This window comes from Erpetoichthys calabaricus, chromosome 17, assembly GCF_900747795.2.
Source record: "Erpetoichthys calabaricus chromosome 17, fErpCal1.3, whole genome shotgun sequence".
NCBI classification, from domain to species: Eukaryota; Metazoa; Chordata; class Cladistia; order Polypteriformes; family Polypteridae; genus Erpetoichthys; species Erpetoichthys calabaricus.
This window is the reverse complement of record NC_041410.2, coordinates 87202331-87223682: the sequence shown is the minus strand read 5'-3', so window position 1 is coordinate 87223682 and position 21352 is coordinate 87202331. Positions and strand designations below refer to the sequence as shown.

General features: G+C 37.3%; 1 protein-coding gene across 3 annotated transcripts in view; it reads right to left on the bottom strand.

Moving 5' to 3' along the window:
- The window catches only part of pde8a (phosphodiesterase 8A), a 324022-nt gene that overhangs the window by 264608 nt on the left and 38062 nt on the right, over positions 1-21352 (bottom strand). Inside the window, exon 1 of one of the 3 annotated variants that reach the window (XM_028823660.2) lies at positions 5520-6994. The exons of 1 other annotated variant lie outside the window; for it this stretch is intronic. In XM_028823660.2, coding sequence (XP_028679493.1) covers positions 5520-5789 — 270 coding nt within the window. In that variant the 5' untranslated portion in view covers positions 5790-6994. Of the gene's footprint in view, positions 1-5519; positions 6995-21352 lie in introns of those variants that run through there. One more of the 3 variants, XM_051920427.1, reaches the window with a different exon arrangement.

The following is a 21352-nucleotide window of genomic DNA, read 5'->3' as shown; positions in this document are numbered from 1 at the left end:
CACTTAAATATGGAAGTTTTAAGAACAACACAGAGGTGGGGAGAATCTACAAATTTTGCACAAACAGTGACTGGGTGTGGAGCTGTTAAACTATTCAGAATAAATAATCATCTATCAATCCTCATAATCCGAGTATTCCAATTACAGGGGAGTGAGAATCTATCCCAGCAACACTGGGCACAAGTCAGGGGCTGACTCTATAGGGGATTTCAGTCTGGCACATGATGTTGATATTAATTAAGATAATTAAATCTTGACATTTCTATTCTCTCAACCTATGTAGCTCACTCTAGTTTTTGTATGGTTTGTTTCTATGTACAGACATACAGAATATGGATAAGCAAAGAAAGACAACCAAAGCACAGTCAGAAGTGCATAAAAGTAACCCACTGCTGACACTTGAAAAAAACTTTGGATTTTCAGCAGTTTGGACGAATCAAGTCAAACTCATTTTAAATCACCCTTATGCTCTATTAAGACAGCGTTATAAAATAAATAAATGTAATTACTGTATGAAGACAGTAAGAGACCACTGCAATGGCAGACATAATTTATCATTGAAGATGTTTTTGTCTAACAATTGCCAAGCATTCAAAGAGAAAATTAGCAATAGCACTTCTGATCCATAAAGTTATACTTGTAAATGCAGGGATTTTAAATCCAAGCTTTCCAGGCAAAAAATGCATCTGTTCTTCATGGAGTATGCAATGTCTGAACACAACACAGGTGCTGTGTGGTTTCAATACTGCATGCAATAGGCAAACATGAACAAAAAGTATATTTAAAAAAAACAGCATTTTTGATGGACAACCAAGCCCCAGTGAAGTTTACACACTAAATGCATGATCTGAAATTTACAAGGGAGAATTAATAAACTATATCAGTAGCAAAAGAAAGAACTGCCACTTTCCGTTCTTATGCTTATAAGCAAATGAAGTGGTATGCTTAAAAACCTTTATTAAATTTGGAGTGGTTTGGTGATTACAGGTTCTGTAGAAATATAAACGTCCAGGAAGTTCTTAAAGGTTCATTTATTTTACCAAAGTTATAAACACTCTATTTCAAGTGCATATAATTCCTTATTTAAAGCATTTCAATCTCTACTGTTTATTGAACTCCCAAGTTTCTTTTCAGACTACATACAGGTACATATTCACTGACTGATTTAGGTTGCATATGCTGCAGAAAAGACCAATGTCTACACAATCCCTTGCCATAAAGGTGATATTTGTGATTAGAAGGATTTAAGAACTTTACAGAGACAAAAAACACACAATATTGTTGCTTTACTTGTGGTAAAAACAAATGAACAACACTGAAAATTGTAAATGATTAAATATGAGCTACTTCCAAACAACCACATATTCTTTTTTTTTCTTATATATAACTTGAAGTAGCAGATGATGCCTATTACAAGTCTTTTTAGCAAAACAAATATTCAGAATTTATTTTTACAACAGCTTATTCCACTCCAGTTATCACTTCTTGGTGCCATTCATAACGCAGAAAAGCATTACAAATGAGATTCAACTGCAAAAGAATATTGGCAAATTCACCATACCAATGCTAATATTTAATTCATAATCATGTATTAGCTATGATATACATATTCAGAGGGTTATTTAAATGGAAATAGTTGACATATCCCCCCAAATTATTTACTGCACTGTTGTATTTGTTCATTTTCAGCATTAATAAACAAATAAGCAGAAAGGATTTTTTCACACTTTTGTAAAAGCCAAGCAAATCAGCTTCTAATCTACTATTTTTTTTTAAATAAACCATCGAGTTTGATTAAAAAGGGACAAGTGACTAGGAACAATTGACAGACAAAAGATTTAGTGCCCTAAAAATGCTAAGAATGTAGCCACTTCAATTAGAGTTTTGCTATGAGTTAATAACAATCAAATGTTTGGAAAAAGACCATTTTCTGATTAGCATTTTATGTTTCAACCATCTGAAATGCTCATCAATGAGCATGAAAACTATACACTCTGTTATGTGAGCACTACTTTATTCTCTCTTTCAATAAAGCTAACTTCCTCAAAATTATTTTAAAATGTAAAACCTTCAAAGAAATGATCATTTAGCAAAATAGGGCAATATTATTATTAAAACATTAAATCTAAGGTTTAAGTATACTATTCGTTGCATTACATTATGCGCCAATAGCAATATTAGCAGTCTTAACACTGCATAATCAGATATGTTCAAACCTGCTTTTCAAGGCTTGTTTCAGTATTTCTCTGACGCATATGAATACTGTATTTCTGTTTTGCTACATACGTTTGCATGAGTATGAGTCACATATATAAGCATATACATAGCACAAATGTTTTGTTATTGATAACTCTGTTGCACTATAGAAATATACATCTATATTCACATAACTTTGCATGCAAGTTGGAATAAATCTTAATCTGATGATTAATCTTAAAAAAATATTTGCTGCATGATACTTATTAAAAAAACTGTCAAAGCATTAAATACTTGCAGAATAGGATGAAACTCTGCTTGTTTACAAAATAATATTTAATATTAATAAATTCCTTGCATTACATTTTGTATACATTTAAAATTCCACTTCATGTCCACTCATGTTCTGTAACATGAGCTCATATTTATATATGTTGAATGTACTTGAGGGGTGTTTTTTTTTTTATAATTTACATATTATATATATATATATATATATATATATATATATATATATATATATATATACACACATACTCTTATCAGCTTAAGAATTCATGAAACTATGGATACTTAATAATAAACCTCAACTTGAGAGCTTGTACCAACAACTGGCAAAATTAATATACATATGAATTAACAATATGTATTTTATTATCAAAATCTATCCATCCATCCATTATCCCACCCGCTATATCCTAACTACAGGGTCACGGGGGTCTGCTGGAGCCAATCCCAGCCAACACAGGGCGCAAGGCAGGAAACAAACCCCGGGCAGGGCGCCAGCCCACCGCAGGGCGCACACACACACACACACACACCAGGGACAATTTAGAATCGCCAATGCACCTAACCTGCAGGAGGAAACCGGAGCACCCGGAGGAAACCCATCCAGACACGGAGAGAACATGCAAACTCCACGCAGAGAGGACACGGGAAGCGAACTCAGGTCTCCTTACTGTGAGGCAGCAGTGCTACCGCTGCGCCACCGTGCCACCCATCAAACAGTTGTGGCGAGCGCCCTCTTCTACGCAGTGGTGTGCTGGGGAGGCAGCATTAAGAGGAAAGACGCCTCACGCCTGGACAAACTGGTGAGGAAGGCAGGCTCTATTGTTGGCATGGAGCTGGACAGTTTAACATCTGTGGCAGAGCGAAGGGCGCTCAGCAGGCTCCTATCAATTATGGAGAATCCACTGCATCCACTAAATAATGTCATCTCCAGACAGAAGAGCAGCTTCAGCGACAGACTGCTGTCACTGTCCTGCTCCACAGACAGATTGAGGAGATCGTTCCTCCCCCAAACTATGCGACTCTTTAATTCCACCAGGGGGGGTAAACGTTAATATTTAACATTATACATAGTTATTGTCTGTTTTTTTTCACCTGTATTATTATCATTCTTTAATTTAATATTATTTATTGTATCAGTATGCTGCTGCTGAAGAATGTGAATTTCCCATCGGGATTAATAAAGTATCTATCTATCTATCTATCTATTATCAAAATGTTAAATATATCTATATTATATACCTATGTTCTATAAATTTAACATGCATATATAATGAAAATGAAGGCTAAATTTACACACAAAATATACTATATTAAAAAAATGCCATAAGAGATTTGACAAAAGAATGGAGAGCTTTCAGTCATGCTGGTTTGGTTAGCTAATAGGCTATGATATCCAAATATTTCATCCAAATACTTTTAAAAGTTGTCATGTTTCATCTTCAAGAATACAAACACAAAATCACAAAACGGTTGTGCTATTAAAATAGATAAGGGGGTAATGTGACCTGACTATTTCTCCATTTCTCATTTCAGCCACTACATTGACCCACTTTCCTCAGTTTGTACTGACATTTTTAACTGGGTTCTTGGGCAATGCTTGACTTAAACTAGCCCTTGCTTTCTTGCTCATAATAAACCAATCATAACTTGTTTAAATCATGATTAGCTGCCCTGCTAGCCTTACTTTTGATGAAGGTCTCTGAATGACTGGTGAGTGATAAGATATATTATTATTACTAGATAGATAATGTACAAACACACACTTTTACATATATCCTGATACATTTGCTCATGTGTACATGTATATATATATGATTTATATTATATACAAAAACAGTATCCCAACAATATATGCACACTTCGATGAAATGTAATTCATACAATTTTCATTCATCAGAGAAAAATTCCTATTATATAATTCACCTGTTACGCACAGAAATGCATTCAAATATAATTCAGACACAGAGTAAAGTTTGACAAATTTACTAAAAAATTTAGATTTTCCAGTTTTGGTGTCTATGTACTTTTGTGACTATCAAGTAAATGATCCATAAATTTCCACCAGTTTAGGCCGTACACTGTACCTTTCAGGTAAACAGACAGGCAAAAGTACTGTATACATTTTTATTATATTATATATATGGAAGAGAATACATACATACAGTACATACATACACACACGTATATATATATATATAATTGTATATAATGTATATGATCACTTAAAAATGTGCACATATCTGAATATTCATTCAGATACCAAGTATAAAACTCATTTACCTTATAAAATATACATACAAACCATATGAAGGTAAAAAAAAAAAAAAAAGACAGAAACCTAAAGACCTTTTCACACGCAGTGCAAGCAGGTGTTGGCAAATGTGTTTTTAATGCCAGTTCCCCTTTTACCAGTCTGTGCAAATTCAGGCAGCTAATCCCAGTGGAAACACCTTTACAGCAGGTGAGAGTTGAGACTCGACTGCCACATTTTTTTTGTTAATAGTTTGATTGGGTGGTTGTGCCCCAACCCCCAAAAAATAAATATAATTGCCCATCACTGCAAAACAAACAAGAAACAACTTTGTGAAAAGCAAAATATGTTGTCCTTAAATTGCTAGATCCTCTCTGATCATGCAATGCCAGTCCCCACCCTGGGAACAAACAACCCAAGAGTTAAGTTAGCTGCCTTCTGGCTAGCTGTCTTCCACAGACGTGGCAAACAGTGTACACTCAAGCTTTACCTTTTCACTTACAATACTCATACAAACCACCATGTACTTCAGTGGGTTCTAATAGAAGACCCCGTGACATTAAACTATGAGAGGGGAGGGGCAAACACGTACAATATTTTCATTTACCTTGGCACCTCTGTGATTTTCTGTTTATCTGCTTTATTTCTGAGTGTGTACAAATGTATGCACACACACACTAATTCAATTTCTCTGCCCACAATTATATTCACATTGCACACATCTTGTTACCTAGCAGCGCATCGATCTAGTTCTGCATGCTTTTTTTTTTTTTTTTTTTACCTTTGCACTGGATCGGCAGCTTTGGGTTTCTGAAGCCATGCTCTGACTGTTCTCTTTCTTGCCTTTCTTGGAGGAATTACCCCTCACCTTGTAAGTGGATGACGCGTTGGAGGGTTTAATGAATAATCCCGGCACTGTATTTCCCGGCTGCAGATGCTGCGGAGACTGACTTGAGTTGGTTTGGTGGGGCGAGTTTGAATCCTCGGACTCCTTGCCACTGTGATAGACCACTCTGCTATCTGTGATGTGAATACTTGAAGCACAGCCCATGCTTCAAATTCACTTTTCTTCTTCTTTTCCTTGGTTTACTGTTTTTGTAGTGTCCTGATTTTTTTAAGATTCTCGCTCCAAAATCAATACTTATATACTCCTGGTTATTCTTATGCAAAGATATAAGCTTTCACTCGTTTCCCTTCCACAAAGCATGAATAATATATTATCTTCCTTTTTCCCCCTACCAGGAAATCAGTTTCCTTTCCGTCTATTTCATGAAGTAAACTATAAAATTACGCACAAGCGTTGGGTTCCCCCTCCCCAGAACAAATCCATCTATTCCAGTCGCTTTCGCATTTCTCTCCTCACTGTAGCTGCATCCATCCCCGCGTGTATTCCACTCATTCTCCCACGAAGCATTTTTTATCCTTGCACGAATGTTTTATATGCCATCATTATTGTTATCAGTATAGTTAGCTCGCTTCTTCCGATGCTTTACCACCCAGACATACGCAAATTGTTCTCTTCTTTCCAATGAAGCAACTCGGTTATTTAAGGCTTACTGTTATTATTTCTCCTTCTTGGTCCGCCACAGGGCTCTCACCCAGTCTCGCTACAGTCGTGTCCACTTCATCGCCAAGTCATTTCCATCAACAGGCTATTTAAATTCATGCAATATTCCGTCTGGCAGCGCTTTTGACGCGAAAGGTCCCCAGATAAAAAGCGTTTCACTCCAACCAAACATTCCACTCGATAGCCAACAACGAAAAAAAATCTAGTCAGAGAATATAGGCTTGTATTTCGCGGAGCGAAAGGAAAATAAGTCAGACTCGCGTGCTTTATTTATGCAACATTCTGAAGACGCCAATAAGGCACACGCAACATACCAGACCACAATGTATCAAAGGCCCACCATTTTTCCAAATAGAAAAAGATGTGAAAGGCTGTCAAATTGTCCAGTAGTACCACCTCTAGAGCACGTATTCTTGAAAAAAAGAAGAAACCCCTGAAGCTGTGCGGAATTCTTTTAAAGTTTCAAATTGCACATGAAATGAAAAGCCGGAGAGTAGCTGAGAAGTAAAATAATAAGTAGAAAATACTGCCGTCGTGGGTTTTTGGCTTACTTCTTTATATTAATTTTGTTTTCTCGTTTTTCCTCCGTGATTTTTTTTCCCAGCGTTTACCCTTCCAATTCTTTAGCACTGCTTGACAGCAGCAGATCCAATAAAAGCACCCGCAAGGATTGACCTACAGCCTTTACTGACGTAAATGCAAATGAGAAGGTGCGAACCAATGGGAAGCGCCACGTGCACAGAGGGGCAGATCCCGCTTGGGGTGGGAACTTCAAAATGTACAAGAGTGAGCGTCAAGAGAGAGCGAGAGGGTGACGGAGCAGGCGTTGGGAAAGTATCTGTGCGTCCGCCCAGATGCAGACAACGTTTTTCTTCTATTGTCTTGAATAGAAAGCCGACAGGGTGGATATGACTATGAGTTAAAAAAAAGGCCACTGAAATAGTAGCTTTCAGCTTAGCATTAATTGGTCATCCATGCGCACGGCGTCGACAGTTTTACAATTGCCGGCGTTTGTTTATTTGCGTATGAATGAGGGGCTGTATACAGGTTTTCATGCTAACTAGTCTCTTAACTGTAATATCATTGGGTGCTTCACATAGCTTAGCTTTTTCACCTGTTTTTAAATGGTTTATTAACACTGACAGTTACGCAGCTGTTTAGTAAACCACCATTGTGAAATTAACACATTTGTCCATATGGAAACGCACTTTTCACATTCACAATTTAGGGTACCGTTAACGCTAGGAGTTAATTTAACCCTGGCGATGTTACTAATCATTCTTATTATTTATATATCACCTTTCCCATGCTCCAAGCTCTTCACAGAAATTCAGAATGAACAATACGGAATAGACAACATTGAATACAAATAATAGCTAAGAAAAACACTAAATGACGATAAATAAGGGAAACATGGAGCTTTGCGTTAGAATAGGAGACAATAAACTAAAATAAAAATGCAAAAAATACTACAAGAAAACACTAAAGATAACAATTTGTGATACAAACGTAAACCATCCCGAGCATCTGGATAGAGGAAGTGTGAACGTAAAGAAAGGGGCAGAACGCAAAGGTAAGTTGATTGCCTTCCTGAACAAATGTGTTTAAATTAGTTTTTTTTTTCTTTTAATAGAGTTCATGGAGTCTGCTGATATTATTAATTTAGGGACTTTGTTCTGTAGGCTCTATCACCCATAGAGGAAAGTGTAATTTGCGACACGAGATTGCCAGGATCGGTGGACTTTAGAGGGCAAGGCCTTTTAAAGCTTTATATGTTAATAGAATTTTATATTCAATCCTGAAAGACACAGGGAGGCAGAATGGGTGTTATGTGCTCGCTGTTACAGAACTGTGTAAGGACTTTTACAACAGAGTTTTGAACCAAATAGAGCTGTGATAAAAGATTGGAAGGGGCACCACCCAATACTTGTGCTTCAGGAGTTGATTGGAATGTGATAAAAGCATGGAGGGTATGTTACGGAGGTGATTGAAATAATCTTAATGTGATTTATGTATGTGTCGAATAAGAAAGGGAAGAATTAAAAATGGCAGGAAGATTCCTAGCGGAATAAGAGGGTCCGAATGACATCACCAAGAGTGATTGGAAAGGAGCTCATTTTCTTATGATGTGCTTAGTGCGACTTCGCATGACTTCGGTTTTGTTCCTGTTTAATTTTAAAGACGTATATTCCATAATTTTACTGAGGCAAGTTGTGAGCTGAGAAAGCTTTGATAAACTTTCATATTTAACACTGAAAACAATCCGAATATCTGCATAAAAATGATAACGAAGTCCAAAGCTACGAATAATATGGCTAAGGGTAATGTAGATGCATATCAGTAGAGGGCGGAGGACAGCCTCGTGGAGCTAACAAACTCTTGCCTATCAGTTTAGATGCTGCTGCTGTTCTATTGTCTTGAATAGAAATCCGACAGGAAGAATATGACTATGAGCTTAAAAAAAAAACAAAAAAAAAAAAACGGAACAGCACTTTCAAGCAAAGCAGTCATTGGCCATCCATATCCATGGCATTTAGTTTTACTGTTCCCGGGTTTTGTTTTTGTTTCGTATGAATGAGGGGCTCTGTACGGTTTTTATGCTAAGCAGTCTTATAACTGTGATATCAATGCATCCTTCTCCGAACTCTGCATTTTGACGTACTCTTTAAATAGCGATACAGTTTAACACTGAAACAGTTACACGGCTGTCTGGCAAGCCACCCCTGTGAAATTATCACTTGAAGTGTATATAAGGAAGCACTCTACGTATGTACACTTTTTTGGGGTACCTATAACATAAGAGTTCATTTAATACTGGCGATGCTACTCTGTCCATTTTTATAAAACCCTGTCTGAATAGATCATATATTTATCATTTTTCCGCTTCTTTTTAGTTTGTTTGTATTTTGCTTCTTTATATTTACTGTATGTGTATGTATGTCAGCTTAACACCCTTGTTTCAATACCTCCCATTTCAATGGTCAATATAAATTTATGTTGAATTTGTCTTAGATATATTTGGATTTTTTTAATTCATTTTTTATATTGATTAGTTTTATAATTGTTTTTCTTCATAATTTTGAATTGACAGCATATATATTTTTTATATTTCGTTTCCCACGTTTTTTTCTTTTTTGTGCTTTTGAACATAAGCAGTTGAGATTTCAACCTACAGAGCAGTGGTCAGTATCACAATACCAACAGTATTCAAATTGCAGGACAACACTGTTTTCTTTTGAAATAACTTGATTTCTGCCTTCTATGCTCCTAAATAATTAGAACTAGCAGCCCAGAGTGACAAATAGGTTCATAGTGCACAATTACCTTAATCTGCCCACATTATGAAATCACCATTTTAGCATTACACACACACTGTCCTGAGTGCATTTATCTTGTGAGCTAGTATGTTCTACTTAATGCTAGTCAGAAGTACAGATGACAATACAGTCATCAGTGTACTGTCCATGATGTTGAGCAAAATCAGTCATAAGAGCAAATTTGTTTTTGTAAGTCACTTGAGAAATGTATGCCCTCAAAGACCGAACATGAAACTCTACAAAGAAGACACTATAGCTTAGATTCTTGGGTTTCTTATAGGGTAAGTAAGTAACATCTGGTTCCTCTGTGATACCACTAATTATGTATACATGTATGTGATATGGACTGTGATTAATAAGAGCTTCTGCCTCACAGCTCTAGAATTCTGTATGTTTGAATCCCAGTCCTGTCACTGTCTGTGTGAAGTTCATATCCCCCAAAACCCCCCCGTCCATATGGATTTTTCTCCCAGATCCCAAAGACATGCTTGTTAAGTTTAGAGACCCAAATTGGTCCAGTGTGAGTGTGTACATGGGTATGACCTGCAATGAACTGATATCCCAAACAGGAGTTTTCTCCCTTGTGCCTAGTGTTTGCTACTACATTGGAATAAGTGCATTGGGGTGGTGGGGGTGTATATAATGTGTCATCTGCCATCATATTTTAGTTGGGCAATTTTTTTTTTTAATAAACCATCCTTGTGAATTTACCCTTTGGGGCTAATAAAGTTTATCTTATCTAATCAACCATCCAAATATACTACAATATAATGGATAGATAATTTATCTAATATTAACATGTTTTCATTTTCCCATCATCCCCTGTAAACAGAGGGACACTTTTTTTTAGAGTTCAGTTGAATTCAATTCAGTTTATTTTTTTTATAGTGCACTTTACTATGGGACACTGTAACAAGTTCTCGGGTAAAGTTAAAATACAAACTTTACAAATGGCTAATTACACAATGGATACACATGAAGACACACGTTTGTTTAAACAGACGGGAAAACGAAGTATTATGAAACTGATTAATATAAACAAAGGCCCAATAATATTGGTCCTTGAATTACTCACTGACAATGTAGAAAAGAAAAATAAAAACTCCAGTCAGCAGCATATCGGTGGGAAACATTAACGTCTGGATGGTCCATAGTCATGGCCCACCCCCTCCTGGCCATTCTAGTGCAGAATAACGGCAAGTAAACCATCTAAAAAAAGTGTGTATCTTTTTCAAAATGATTGGGCTAGGATGAACAAACATACTGAACTAAAGCAGAAACAATACTAATGCTTTGGGCCTGGCTATTCTCGGACCAGTTCCTCTCCCACTTGTCTTTTTCAAAGTACAGAAGCACTTCCTTTACTGTCTTCTATTCTCACACATTCACTCTTGCTATCCATCCTGATGGTGATTGTGGTGTGTTCCCCAAAGTCTTTGTAAGTCTTAAAGGTGCAGATTGCTTTAAAGGACAACATCCTCTGGATACAAAGCTACTTACTGCCACGTAATAGGCTGGAAGGTAATAAGTTGCCTGTTGGAATTGAGTATTGTTCAGGAGGTGCTGCATCTTCCTGCTAACCTCTGCAGGATTTTTTCACGCCTTGGACAGTGAACTGAGTTGACTGCCTTGTATTGCATAGTTCTACCCTACTCCTACTTCTCCCTCCCCATTACTGCTTTGGAGAGAGAGAGAGAGAGAGAGAGAGATTAAGACCACATGCTGATACAGCGCATTGCTACACCCACCACATGACAAACCAACTCAGGATCACAGATTAGGACCTGAGTGCAGCCATGCAACAGGTGACACCTCAGCACCCATAACCTTTTTCCTGTGCCACATTTTCCTACCTGGCAGTATCACACTCTATAATATGCTGTGCCATGGAAATTTTGTGTGTGTGTATATATGTTTTATATATACACATTAATTATAATATGTGTGTGTCTTATAGTGTAATGTGAATGTCTTTGTAATGGTGCCAACTACAAAAGACACTATATATAGCTTGAAGAAAATTATTACTTAGATTCCAGTTTAACCTGCAGTGGAGAGCACACTAACAATGAGTGCTATTTTTGGGTTTCTTTTTGGGTGCAAAAGAATGTACAGTATTCTTTTTGACTAGCTGCTAAAATTTTGCCTTCATTTCTTTCTAAGAAGATGTCACAACATAGCTAGTTTGCAAGGAACAGACGCTGGCATGAACATCACTTTATAAGCTGCTTCTCCACAGCAAATGTCTACATCTGAACTGGCAACATTTGTACAAAAATAGTCATTCATCAAAAAGTATTTTTAATAAGACTATAGGATACAATACTTTGAATTTTAGATGCAAATACATTCCTAATGCATAGTTCTAAGAAAAGCAAAATACAAGGAGCAGAGTATTGCTTTTATTACACAACCAACAAGAGGATCCGCTCTAGGTAATACAAGACTTAGTTTTTTTTTTTTAAATAATCCATTGCAGCATTCCAAAGGTTAGATATTCCTGAATAAAATAGGTTTACAGCAAGATACACATTTTAATCAGGGTCATTACTAGAGCTCCAAAAATAACACTAACACCCTATTCAAACTGAATTTCTTTAATTTAATGTACAGTTGCTTTCCAGTGAAATTCATTTATTAAATAAGTCATCTGTTTCAATGACACAATAGTTTTCTTCAATGTTCACTATACTGTACCTGTATTTGACTCTGTGTCAAATACCTATTGGTATTTTACAAAAGAATACATTGAGAATAAATGTGTTCATTTTTATTTTTTGTATTCCATCTAATTTATCATAATTCTGTCTGATATTAATGATGACTTAAATTGTAGTTCTGTTCCTTGTCAGTGTCCTGCCCACTTTATTATTTGGCCCAATGACTTCTCGGTATGAGAAACTTTATCGATGCTAGCAGACAATAAGGTATTGCAGGCAGTCCTTGGATGGGCCCAGTCATTAAATGTTACTGCTATAGTATTGGCTGGCAATTGCATAATTTTGTCTGTGTATTGTTAATCTGTCAAAGGTGATGTGGATAATGGTGGAAAGTTTGAATCATAGATAAATCAATATATAGCGTCCCTCCATTGAATGCCATTTGTGCCAAAATGATACAAATAAAATGGTAATTGTGAAATAAGTAATTTAATGAGAGAGTACGGTGGGGGGTGTGTGCGTGTGTGTGTGTGCATAGCTAACTAAAAATCATATAATTATTTTGAAATATCATTTTATTTTTGTTTAACAGTGTAGTTACCATTCATTTAATTTATTGCAATCTTTATTTCAAATTGGCTTGGTTTTATTTCACAATACAACTTTTCATTAAAAAGCACATTTCCAAATGTCTCTTAATGCCTGCAGTATTTCAAAATGACTTTTCACAATGGTTTCATCATTTGTCACTCAAAACAAATCCCAACAAGCTGAACCTGTTCCTATTGGTTTATTTATTTTTTTGCTGCTGATTACTTTTCCTGATTGTAGGCAGTAGGTTACCATGGATTGGTAGCACTACTTGCTTGTTGGTAGGACTAAGTTAAGAGTTGGGAGAGCTAGTATTGCAGACAAAACAGAAAGATAATTTAACACATGATGTTATTTTGAGATGAGCGGACAAAATTTTGGAATTGCAGACAAACTAACCAACAGGAAAGGGTTTAGCCTTTTTGTTTTGATAGACAAGGTGTATTCTGAAATAAACAGCACTGGCATTAAGAGAGCCATTTGGAAATGTGCTGTTCAGAATAATTCCATTGATAAATAAAATTGTATTTAAAAATGAGGCAATTTTGAAATAACATCTGACATTTAAATAGCCACATTGTTGAAACAAACTAAAATCACATTGTATTTCATTATAGGTGACATTTTTAATTGTTTCACAATTTAATTGCTCATTTATCTATATTGCTGTACTTATTCATTTGATTATTCATTTAATTGCCATATTATTTAGTTGACAGAAATGGTGCTCCAAATCATTTTACATCTAACTAACTTCTAAGTCGCAAAATTAGCATCACAAAGTCTATTTGACTGTTAATGTCTTTCTACCTTCCTTATTTAAAAAAAAAAATAAAAAATGATGAATATGCACTTACTGGCCACCACTCTCCTTTTTCAGCAAAAGTTAGCCTTGCCAATTTACAAGTACGAAAGCCAACAAATATGCAACTATGAATTTCTCCATACTCTGTACACGTGACAGTAATTGATCCTATAATGCTCTAAATTTATAGTTAGGCTTAATTAATATACTAGTATGAATTTCAATAGAAAGAATGCTAGATGGCTACATGTTTTTTTTAAAAAAAAAAAAAAATGGGGGGGCGGGGGGTGAAATTATGATAGTTATTTTTGTTCAGTGTTCATTAATTGGGAAATTTTACATCCTAAAACAATTTTCACAGAAACAATTTTTATCTTCCACTAATGCTACTTAGACAGTAAATTGGTTTTAGGGTTGCAATCCCAAACTTGAACACAACACTGATCTAATAAGTCCCACCCACATTGCATCAAATGACACACCCACATGACTAGCAATAGGCACCATCACTGTAAAACAACATGACACTGCCAAAAGGTTGTTTTGAAAAGTAATAAAATACAAATCTATAATAATATTTCAAAATAAGGTACAACTACTGCAGACATTTATAGTCCCTGGCTATTGCACAGTGAAATCGATTAAATTAATACAGAGATAGATTGGCAAACTCAACAAACGGAAACCTTTCCAGGCAAATGGTTTGTGGTAGTGTTTGTTTTGCTATTTTAAGGTACTTGGTAAATATTCCTTTGACTTGGTTTAGACCTCATTGTATAAATAAAGGGCGGCACGGTGGCACAGTGGTAGCGCTCGCAGTTAGGAGACCTGGGTTCGCTTCCTCCAGGTACTCCGGTTTCCTCCCACAGTCCAAAGACATGCAGATTAGGTGCATTGGCGATTTCTAAATTGTCCCTAGTGTGTGCTTGATGTGTGTGTAGCCTTCATTTTCATTATATATGTATGTTAAATTTATAGAACATAGGTATATAATATAGAAATATTTAATATTTTGATAATAGGGTAGCACTGCTGCCTCACAGTAAGGAGACCTGGGTTTGCTTCCCGTGTCCTCTCTGCGTGGAGTTTGCATGTTCTCTCCGTGTCTGGGTGGGTTTCCTCCAGGTGCTCCTGTTTCCTCCTGCAGGTTAGGTGCGTTGGCGATTCTAAATTGTCCCTGGTGTGTGTGCGCGCCCTGCGGTGGGCTGGCACCCTGCCCGGGGTTTGTTTCCTGCCTTGCAACCTGTGTTGGCTGGGTTTGGCTCCAGTAGACCCCTGTGACCCCGTAGTTAGAATATATCGGGTTGGATAATGGATGGATGTATAAATAAAGTTTTAAAAGAATTCCATTTTCTGAATAGAAATGTTTGAAATTAATGAGCCTGATCATTTGCATTGCAAAATGTTGGCTATTAAGGAAAAATACAAGCAAAACTATAATAAACAGGACGAAAAGATAATGCAACACAATGTCAACACATTTAGGCATAGCTTTGCTAAATTTCACACTACAGGTTAAGTCTGAATTAAATAATTCTAATTCTGGAATGATCTGCCAGCTAGTGTGAGGAATATCTTTTCAGTCTTTAGCCTTTGAATCAAGGCTTAAACTTAATATTTTAGCCTAGTATATTATGGTGTGACTCTCATCAGGTTGCATTACTAACTTACTGTATGTCATGTCTTGACCAGTGGTTGTAACAGTCAGGTGCACAGTTTTTACAAAGGGGCTCATTGTAAAACTTACCCACACCTCTAAAGTATTTAATCTATTGCTTGGATTTTTAATAATTCGTATTTCATTCCAGAATACTCATCATATTTAGCAGTGGGGCTAACCTGAAGTGAATTAGAGACCCATAGGGGTCGCCAAAAAGCTCCATTTCTATTTCCTGGAATAAATGATTCTGTGGTGCTGTTTTTGAATTTAGGATAAACTGCACCTGGTTATATTGCAGTAAATATCCTGGCATGACATGTGTTATTCTTACCAATGCCTGCCTTATTACTTCAATGAAAGCTCTTATGAATTCTGCATTTGTCCTTCACCAAAAGCTTCTGGATACAATGTGTGTTCCCATTGGGCCAACACTAAGAAAGAGAAAAATCAGTCATTTAAATACAATATGTGTTAGTTATTGACCAGCTTTTCTTGATTATTAAATAGCCTAAAACGAACATTTAATTAAAACAGTGATGAGAAATACAGCTTTAAATTGTTACTTTATAGAAAACATTACACTCTTACATACAGACAATTCTGAAAAAGTAAGCACACTCAGGAGATTTTTTTGACATATGTGGACATATCAAGATTTGCCCAACAGTTAAACAGTATCCATAAATTAAACACCTTGTAATATAGTAATAGCCCATGGTATAATTTAAATATTATAAATGTAAATTTCACATGTGGAAAAAGTAAGTCTACCCCTGCATTTATTGCTACCTCAAATACCTTAGATTAGAATCGGGTGCACCAGATTGTAAAGAGGTTCTAGTCATTTGTAGCTAGAGTATTTTGTCTGAACCCATCTTAGTTAAACGTCAAACTTACCAGTCGATCTATGTTCCTACCCTCACCTATGGTCATGAGCTATGGGTAGTGACCGAAAGAACGAGATCGCGAATACAAGCGGCTGAAATGAGTTTCCTCCGCAGGGTGTCTGGGCTTTCCCTTAAAGATAGGGTGAGAAGCTCAGTCATCCGGGAGGGGCTCAGAGTAGAGCCGCTGCTCCTCCGCATCGAGAGGAGTCAGATGAGGTGGCTCGGGCATCTGATCAGGATGCCTCCTGGACGCCTCCCTGGTGAGGTGTTCCGGGCACGTCCAACCGGGAGGAGGCCCCGGGGAAGACCCAGGACACGCTGGAGGGACTATGTCTCTCGACTGGCCTGGGAACGCCTTGGGATTCTCCCGGAAGAGCTAGAAGAAGTGGCCGGGGAGAGGGAAGTCTGGGCATCTCTGCTCAAGCTGCTGCCCCCGCGACCCGACCTCGGATAAGCGGGAGACGATGGATGGATGGATGGATGGACATTCTACTGTCCAGAAGATTTATAACTGGAAAAGATTTCCTACAACTGCCAACTTGGCCAGGCCATATCGGCAAATTCAGCCTTGGAACAAAAAGTAAGATTCTGAAAGAAGTCTCTAAAGCTCAATAATTTTCATCATGAGATCTACAGCTAGCTTACTGCTGTTAATGTCAAAGTGCAGGAGAAGGAAGCTTTGCTCTCTAGAAAGAATACTGCATGCATAAACACCTAGGCAAAGACCAGGACATCTAAACAATGTGCTCTGGACAGATGAGGCAAAGACTGGTTTTCAACAAACAAACCTAAGACTGCATTTAATAAAATAAGTTGCATTTATAGAGCGCCTTTCACAAACCCAAGGTCGCTTTACATACAGAAGGGAAAAAAAATCATACAGAAGGCAAAAGTTCTTTGAAGAGGAAATTTTTTTGGTTGAGATTTAAGGGTGGAGAAAGGGAAGCAGGGCGGCACGGTGGGGCAGTGGGTAGCGCTGCTGCCTCGCAGTTTGGAGACCTGGAGACCCGGGTTCGCTTCCCGGGTCCTCCCTGCGTGGAGTTTGCATGTTCTCCCCGTTTCTATGTGGGTTTCCTCCGGGCACTCTGGTTTCCTCCCACAGTCCAAAGACATGCTGGTTAGGTGGATTGGCAATTCTAAATTGGCCCTAGTGTGTGCTTGGGGTGTGTGTGTGTGTCCTGCGGTGGGTTGGCACCCTGCCCGGGATTGGTTCCTGCCTTGTGCCCTGTGTTGGCTGGGATTGGCTCCAGCAGACCCCCGTGACCCTGTGTTTGGATTCAGCAGGTTGGAAAATGGATGGATGGATGGAAAGGGAAGCAATCTCGGAGAAACTGAGGGAAGAGTTCCAGATTTGAGGGGCCATAATACTGAAGAACCTGCCTCCCTGGGTGGAGAGTCTGGTGCGTGGGGACAGTAAGGAGATTACTGCTCAGGGACCTGACAGAGTGACAAGGAGTGTATTTAGCTAGGAGCTGAGTGAGGTAGAGAGGGGCAAGGTTATGGTGGGGCTTTGAAGATGAGAAGCAGAATCTTGAATTTAATCCTTGATGGGACCGGTAAACAGTGAGAGAGGGAGATGAACATTGAGAGAACCGGAGATGTGAGCAGAACACTTTGTGGGTGAGGACTCTGGCTGTGGAGTTCTGAATGTACTGTAGCTTCTGTATAGATTTTGCAGAGAGGCCGATGAAGAGGGAATTACAGTAATCAATATGAGACATTATGAAGAAGCCGATACCAGCTTTAAAGTATGGTGGTAGAAATGTTACTCTTTGAATTTGCTTTGCTGCATCAGGTCCTGGGCAGCTCACCATCATGTAATCCAATATGAATTCTTCATTGTACCAGAGGGTGCTTAAGAATAATGCCAATCTGTCAGAAGACTGAAGCTCAATTGAAAATGAACCTTGCAACATGCCAGTGACCCAAAACGTACCAGTAAATCTACAAAGTAATATCTAAAAGAAAAGAAAAACTGAGGGTTCTGAAATGGCCAAGTCAAAGCATAGATCTCAATCCCATCGAGATGCTGTGGGGTTATCTGAAATGGGCTGTGCATGCAAAAACACCTCTCAAACATCACACTGCTCAAAGAATTCTGCTTGAAGGACTAAAAACTTTTCCTCCAGTTAATGTTACAGACTGGTAGATAGTTCTCAGAAATGCCAACTTGAGGGGGCAATGCCTGCTGTCATTGAATAAATTATTGTCAAGTTAAATTCTCATTTTCTTTTTTTTTCAGTTACATTTACTTTATCTCAAGGTACTGTTTAAATGAAAATCAAATCTTTATGTCTACATATGTAAACAAAAAATACATTTAATATGGTGTACTCCCTTTTTCCCATGACTTGTGTGAGTGGGCTTTTCTTTTGTGCTCTGGCTTCTTTCTACATGTTAGGTTGACTGATGACACTGAATTGTCATGGCATAACTTAATATATATGTATTGGTGTGTGCCTTAAAATGATCTGGTGTTCTGTCCAGAGATGGTTCCTTGTACTATTAAGTAGAATAAGCTGACAAGATCAAAGAATTAAAGCTATTTATTCATGAGCAGAAAAGATGGAGAGAGGACATAATACAAGTCCTTGAAACCCTGGAAGGCATTGATAAAGTTGATCCAACAGAAATCTCACATGCTCCAGGATACCAATGGAAATTAAAGGAAAACCGGAAAGAATTTCTTTACAGTGCCATGCGACTTCTGGAATAAACTGCCAAGTAATGTAAAAACCTTCATAACTTGTAAAATGTAACTGGATGAAATAGATAGATAGATACTTTATTAATCCCAATGGGAAATTCACAATGGGAAATACTCTGACATCTTAGCTATTTGTGAACAACCACCTTGATTGACTGAATGGCTTCCTCTCATTTCTCATATTTCTTGTATTCTTATTTTCTAAGTTGATTCAGAAAATAGATGAATGGATGTATGTAGGGTACATGCTATGGTTCAGTTCCTAGCCTGGTCACTGACCATCTGGAATTTATACATTTTTTTTCCCCCCATATCTTCTGTGGGTTTTCTCCATGTACTCTTGTCATCCCACTACCCATACATGTGGATGTTTTGATTGGTGACTGTCCGTTAGCTCCCTTAGTATGGATGTGCTCTGCAGTGGACTTATTTCCAGTCCATGGTTAATTTCTGTCTTGCATTTGAAAAAGTATAATCTTGTAATGTTAATAGAAGGTACAAATATACTATAATTCTTTGAAAATCATTGTAAACATATACAGTATATCTTCCATGTTCATGCTTGCGCATTTATATATTTTAGTAAGCATAAATATCTTTTTAAAAAATGTAAATATCCTAGCACAAAATAGGCAGAATGCAGGTACTTAGTTACTGAAACAATTGAGAAAGGAGAAATAAGCGCACATATTATGTAGAATAGGGGCATTGAAAACTTAGAATAAAGTACTGCCAGAAGGCAGGGGAAAAAAATGCCACAATATCCATAAAAGGTATTTACTTGTAGTCATCAATTAATGTCGTGCCCGCTTAAGGTAATGAGTGCAGTTAATCTATAACAGGCACATGCAATCCACCCATGAATGTTGGCAATGACCACACAAGCCTGTAGGCTTTTCATGTGCATAGCTTCATATGTCAAGAACATGGTGAAGGACAATTTATCTAAATTTCCACTGCTCACAGGTTCTTTGTTTGAGCTTGAACCCTGACAATAATATCCTACTCTGTAAAGATCTTGGCTGACTTGTTTGAGACGTCCATGTCATCTTGACATCACCTCAGACACTTTTCTCTCCTCATGAAATATCAGTACATTGAGCTCTCTTGAATTTTATTAGACGTCTACTAAATATGCTTCAATAAGGGACAACATGTTTTGCTCCTGAAAAAAATATAAAATTATGATATACCATTTCAAGCTGAACACCTATAAATGAAATTTTAGTTTTTATTGAAGTTAGTGTTTAATTGCTTAATGATGTTGACACATTGTATTAGTTCAGTTGAGCTAAAAAAATTTTGCTGTATATTTTCATTTGTATTTAGCATCTGATGCTTCTTATTTCATTCTTCAACAATAGGTAGCCAGCATTGACACATTCCACTTGCCCTGGTAGCACTTTTCTGTCATTGTAATCTTCTAGTGAAACATTTCACTGTTTGTCACGGATTGTACCAAGATTGGAAGGTAGACGTCCACTTGCAGAAATATTTGGCGACATGCTGCATTTCATGGCTTTATATTCTTGAAGTATGTTGTCAAGTTGGAAGTAATTTTGTTATATAGTTGCCAAGAATATTTTGAACAGCATCCTTGAATTCCTTGTGTGTGATTTTCATTTATTTATTTTTTTATCTTCCACCCCCCCAGCCCAATCAGTTGATCCTAGAAACACTTGTCATTGGTGACATGTCTAATTTGTGGAACACCAAAAATGCCTTCCTTAATCTTGGCATCAGTTATTCATGGAAACATATGTCTCAGATATTGACATCTTTTTACCTTCCTTAATCATCACTTGTATCCATCCATTTTTATGTAAAGAGTAGTCTAATCTTTTTTTTATGATCAACAAGTGGTTTATGTGCCACACTTTTCTGTCCTAGTCATGAAGCAGCCCATCCTTTAATGTAATGAGACTCTTTAGCGCAGCTGTCCTATTTGCAGTACTTTGTATATCTCGGCTGTATTTCTAGTAGTAGTGCCACTATGTTTACATCACCACAGATGTACAGTACTACAACTGGAATATGTAATACTCCAGATAAAGAAAATACGTTCTTCTAATCAAAGGGTGTGTGACAGGAAAATTTAAAGGTGAAATCCATAAGAAACACCCAATAGTGTTCAGGAAGCAAAATCTAAAGAGGTCTTCCCTTAAAGGTTTCCTGGTCATGTGTTCTCACTCGATGAGCCAGTGAGGCCAGCATTTTTTAACACAATTTTAGGCATATCATGCTGAGCAGCGAATTGCTTCATTAACTTAGGAAGCACACCCATGTGGAAGCACCTGTTTTCAATATCCTTCGTGAGTCTCATTTACCCTAGTGTTTGTACTTTTTTGGCTACGGCATGCGTGTTGTTACTAAAATGTCTTAATTACTATTAATCTCCAAGTTGTTTTGCATCTAACAGT